The following is a 4,181-nucleotide window of genomic DNA, read 5'->3' as shown; positions in this document are numbered from 1 at the left end:
TTTGCATTTTTCAGTAGACTGACTGTGTGATGTTGGGGATGTGAAATTCCTTGAATTGACTGGATTAGAAAGATTATTGTTTAGAGTTTTAGACTTGAGGTTCATTTCCACTGGCTGTTGATAAACCTGCCTGTCACGTGAGGTGGGACAATTAGTGGACTGAAAAAGGGACTGTTAGGAGTGGGATTGTTAGGAGGGACGTGGGTCAAAATAAGGAATAAAAACTGGTCTGACACTTCGGGTGTGGAGGTGAGGGAAGAGAACATTTTAACATGGAAAAAGTTACGGGTTGTACATAGCAAAGCTGTGAATTATAATGAAGATCAGGTTCGAGCTGGACAAAGTAATCAACTTAATATATATTTTTAAGATGCTGAAATGTATAGAGCTTGATGAACGACTGAAAGCCATGGATCAAGAGATCACTGTGAACCCTCAGTTTGTGCAGAAGGTAATTGATTTAGTGTCTTTAAGAGATTCAGTGCAGTATGTGCTGCACTAAATGTCAGTATTTACAGTGTCAATGATTGCACGTTAACAATACGTGCATAAACATGTTTACAGCAAAGGGATGTGCATGTTATTTCATATGCACTTTATTTTCCTACCTGTGAACTTCAAAGAACTGTCTGTCTCAAAGGTAAACCTTCAGACCTGATTTTGAAAAGAAATAACTCTCCCTTCCAGAGTATGGGCTCTCAAGAAGATGACTCAGGGACCAAACCATCCAGTTATTCCTGAAATGAATGTTGCTCACCACTCCGCTTTCAAGTAAAAGCTTACGAAAGAATCAGGCCTGGAATGGGGCATTGAGGAGTTCAATGAAGAGAGCAGAGAGAACTGAGCTTTGCTTTTCACCTGGACATTAAGAAAATAAAAGAACACCCTTCTCAGTACTGTATAATATCAGAAATATCCTCTGCAAAGAAAAAGGAAATCTCAAAAGAAACTTAAAAGTCTGTTGTGGATTTATTTATCTTCAGATTTAACATCGTTCATGCATTAAATAATCTACCTTTTGTTTTAAAGGGTTTGAATGTTGCTGTGTTTCTGTAGCAGTCATTTTTTTTCTCTTCTGCAAAAAAAAAGTGTTATTCAGGGAGGAATACACACCAGAGCTGGTTCACTTAGAAGGTAATTACTGGGTCATTATTCTGTATTTAAAGTTGGCTCAAAGTGCAGGTTTATCATATGTATGTGGGAGGAGAGGGGTGGAGTTTAAATTCTCTATATGATGATTTGCATATGCCTGGTGGAGCTGGCTGCTAAATGATGAACTAAGAACTGTGTTTTTCCCAGAAGGATGAGCTTCTTAACCAGTCCTTGTAAGGCAGGTGTATTGAAAAGAAGAAATCACTATAGAGAATCCATGTGTGACAGCTATTTATTATTTTAAGTTTCTAGTAGGAAATGTTGCCTAATAACATTTGCTCTTAGATCAAACTTAGACCTAAACAAAAGGCTCTTTGGAAGACTGTGGTGTTCTGGAGGACTCTAGATAGGAAATTGTTTACACTGAAAAAAATTAAATAGTTGTTCTTATACAATTGGCATGAAGGTGTTCAACAGGCTAATGCTTTTCTGTGGTGGAAATCACTTAAAGTGAAGGCCATGCTATAGCTGTTTGTTTCCAAAGAACATAATTCTTCATGGAACACAAACAGAATTCTATACAGCTCTCAAAGCGGAGGATTTTATTTGGTGATAACATGCTGGGATGTTACCTGGTTTTTATTTCACTGTTTTAAACATAAAAACTGTTGCTGGATATTTTTTTTCAGTGCTTCACTCCTTGAATCCAATGGGCTCCTTAATGTTCTGTAGCTGTTGTGTACCTGAAGGTTCTCACTGTTCAAACACCTTTGAAACACTTTGTGTCAGTGCAAATCTTTTGCTATCAGGCATAAATAAACCTGTCATCAAGTCAGAATGTGAGAAGGTCAGCATTGAGTGCTTCCTCCTGAAATACCTGACTAGGAGCTGCTTGCTGCTGCTAACCTGCCAGCTTTTCTTCAGGAGACTAACTGGTAGTTAAGCATTTCTGGCTCTTTCCATGGGAATTTCTATTTCTTGAGGCCAGCCATGGTTGAAAATTTTCCAGTTGTGTTCCCAGCGTTGGTGCAGAAATGTTGGGGCTTTCACTTCAAATTTGTGCCTGAATTCTAGCAGAGCCCCTGGGACAGCAATGTGCTTTCTAGTGGAAGGGGAACATCCCCAGGTTGTTCTCCAGGTGGTGAATGATGTTTTTAAAAGTATAAAACAGCAGTTTAGTGTTGATCACAGCCTAGGTCCATAGTGTTGGTAGCTCACCACTCAGTGCTTGTGCTTCCTGTAACAGAGACTTCCAGATTTGAAGGCAACTTTTACACATGATCTTACAGCAAAATCTTGGTGGGTTTTTTTGTTTGTTTGTTTTTCATAACTTGCCTTACCAGTCTTGTAATTAGAGATATTTATGATTTTTGAAGGTGATTTGTTTGTAGGGTTTTTTTTCCTAGTTAATCCTGTAGCTTCCCTCTTTGCTACTGTGGAAGTGTTAAAATAGCAGATGAGCAACACTGTGGGCTCAAGCACAAGGCTTGGGCTGTCAAAGTGTTGACAGCCATGTGTGGCAGTCCCAGAAAAGGCTGCAAATGACTAACCCCAAACTGCCACCCCTACAAAAACATGGATGGCTCATCTTTCCTTGCCAAGGGCTCCCTTGCCAGGGGGAGAATGTATGCAGGATGCTTTTGTGAACTTGGAGCAGAACCAGAAATGTCCTTTTCACAGTGGCTGAACTTTTCATAGCACTAGATTCTATTAGTGAGCATGGACTTTTGCTGAGACCTGCAGGATGATTTTCTATCTGTGGAATCAGAAACAAACTGATAAAGCTGGCAAATAGCTGCTACATTTTCTCTTTTTTTTTTTTCCCCCTAAAGTAGATTAAATAAATCCATCCTACACCTCAAAAGGATGGTAGAAATAGCTCTGTAATAGTTCCAAATTATATAGGACACTATTTTTCTTAGTCTGATTTTTAAGAGGGCAAATGCTTTTAAAGAACTGCTGAGGTTCTTTTTCTGATGTGAATAGTTGTGCTCTTAAACTCCAGTTGCTGATGAGAATTCAAAGGTCCCACCTCTAGGATCAGTAGAGATAAAGGATTCACTGACAGTGCTTTGGGGAAGGACTTTTATCTAGTAGTTTGGTAAACACACAGTCTGGCATCTGCATCTCTTGAGATACTGATGAAATTAAGTCAGATTTTTAACGAAGTGGCTCCTTCAAGACTTGGAACTAATTGCATGGGCTGCAATGCTTTGAGAACACTCGAGCTTCCTGGTTTTAATTTGTATTTATTGCATGGAAGGACTTTTGATGTAAGAACACTGTGTGCCCTGCTCCTCCAGACTGAGCCTCCGAGGGGCCCTGTGGCCAGTTCTTCCCGCCCTGCGTGGCCACAAGATGTGTTCCCGGGCCACGGAGCGCATGCCTTGGCACCCAACTCCTGTTTTCATGCATGTGAATGAGCCGAGATACAAAACCGCAGTTCTGAAGGTAACATCAGACGTGCAACTACAGCGCTTGGCCACCGGAGGGGTCTCGAGTTCGGTTGCTACTTCAAGTATTAACACGTTTCTAAGGAGAAATGGGAGCTGTTGGTGTGCACCCACCCTCGGGTTGGTGCCACCGAGGAGCCCCTGCCAGCCCCCGGGAGCGCTGCCCTTGTGCCACGTGCTTTTGTGTAGCTCCAGCTCCCTCAACTGGCCTCCAGTACAACCGTGACCTGTTCTGTGTGTTGTCCTCTGTATAACCAGGGAGATGTTTCCTGCGAGGCCAGGCAGGCTGAGGAGGTTAGTCCTGAGAAGTTGTTTCAATGTACTATTGGAAAATAAAGATAACAAACGAGTTGTTCTTAGTTTGTCTTAAATGAGAGAGTAGGTCTTTTGTATCTGTTTTTTCCTTAGGGTTGTTTTTTTTTGGGGGGTTGTCTTTTGTTCTTGTTGCTTCTCAGGACGGGTACACTTAGTGTGGAGCAGTGTTCCCTGCTCAGGAGCTGTTCCAGCTCTGCTGGTGGCTTCTCAGAGCTCTCCTCAACTATCTGGAGGAGGAATGGGCTCCAGAGTTAGATGGCCTTGGGATCCGATGCTTCTATTCACACCTGATGTTGGTGTTACAATATTGCCCATCTCCCC

General features: G+C 41.7%; 1 protein-coding gene across 1 annotated transcript in view; it reads left to right on the top strand.

The window, feature by feature from the left end:
- COPS3 (COP9 signalosome subunit 3) overlaps nucleotides 1-1,037 on the top strand; it is a 9,151-nt gene extending 8,114 nt beyond the window's left edge. Inside the window, exons 10-11 of the mRNA XM_009993708.1 lie at nucleotides 371-451; nucleotides 688-1,037. Coding sequence (XP_009992010.1) covers nucleotides 371-451; nucleotides 688-741 — 135 coding nt within the window. The 3' untranslated portion in view covers nucleotides 742-1,037. The remainder of the gene's footprint in view (nucleotides 1-370; nucleotides 452-687) is intronic.
- Nucleotides 1,038-4,181: the final 3,144 nt, after the last annotated feature.

The sequence above is a fragment of the Chaetura pelagica genome, unplaced genomic scaffold (assembly GCF_000747805.2).
Source record: "Chaetura pelagica isolate M959 unplaced genomic scaffold, ChaPel_1.0 scaffold213, whole genome shotgun sequence".
Taxonomy (NCBI): Eukaryota; Metazoa; Chordata; class Aves; order Apodiformes; family Apodidae; genus Chaetura; species Chaetura pelagica.
The sequence above is the reverse complement of the archived record's forward strand: the minus strand, read 5'-3'. Positions and strand labels throughout refer to the sequence as shown.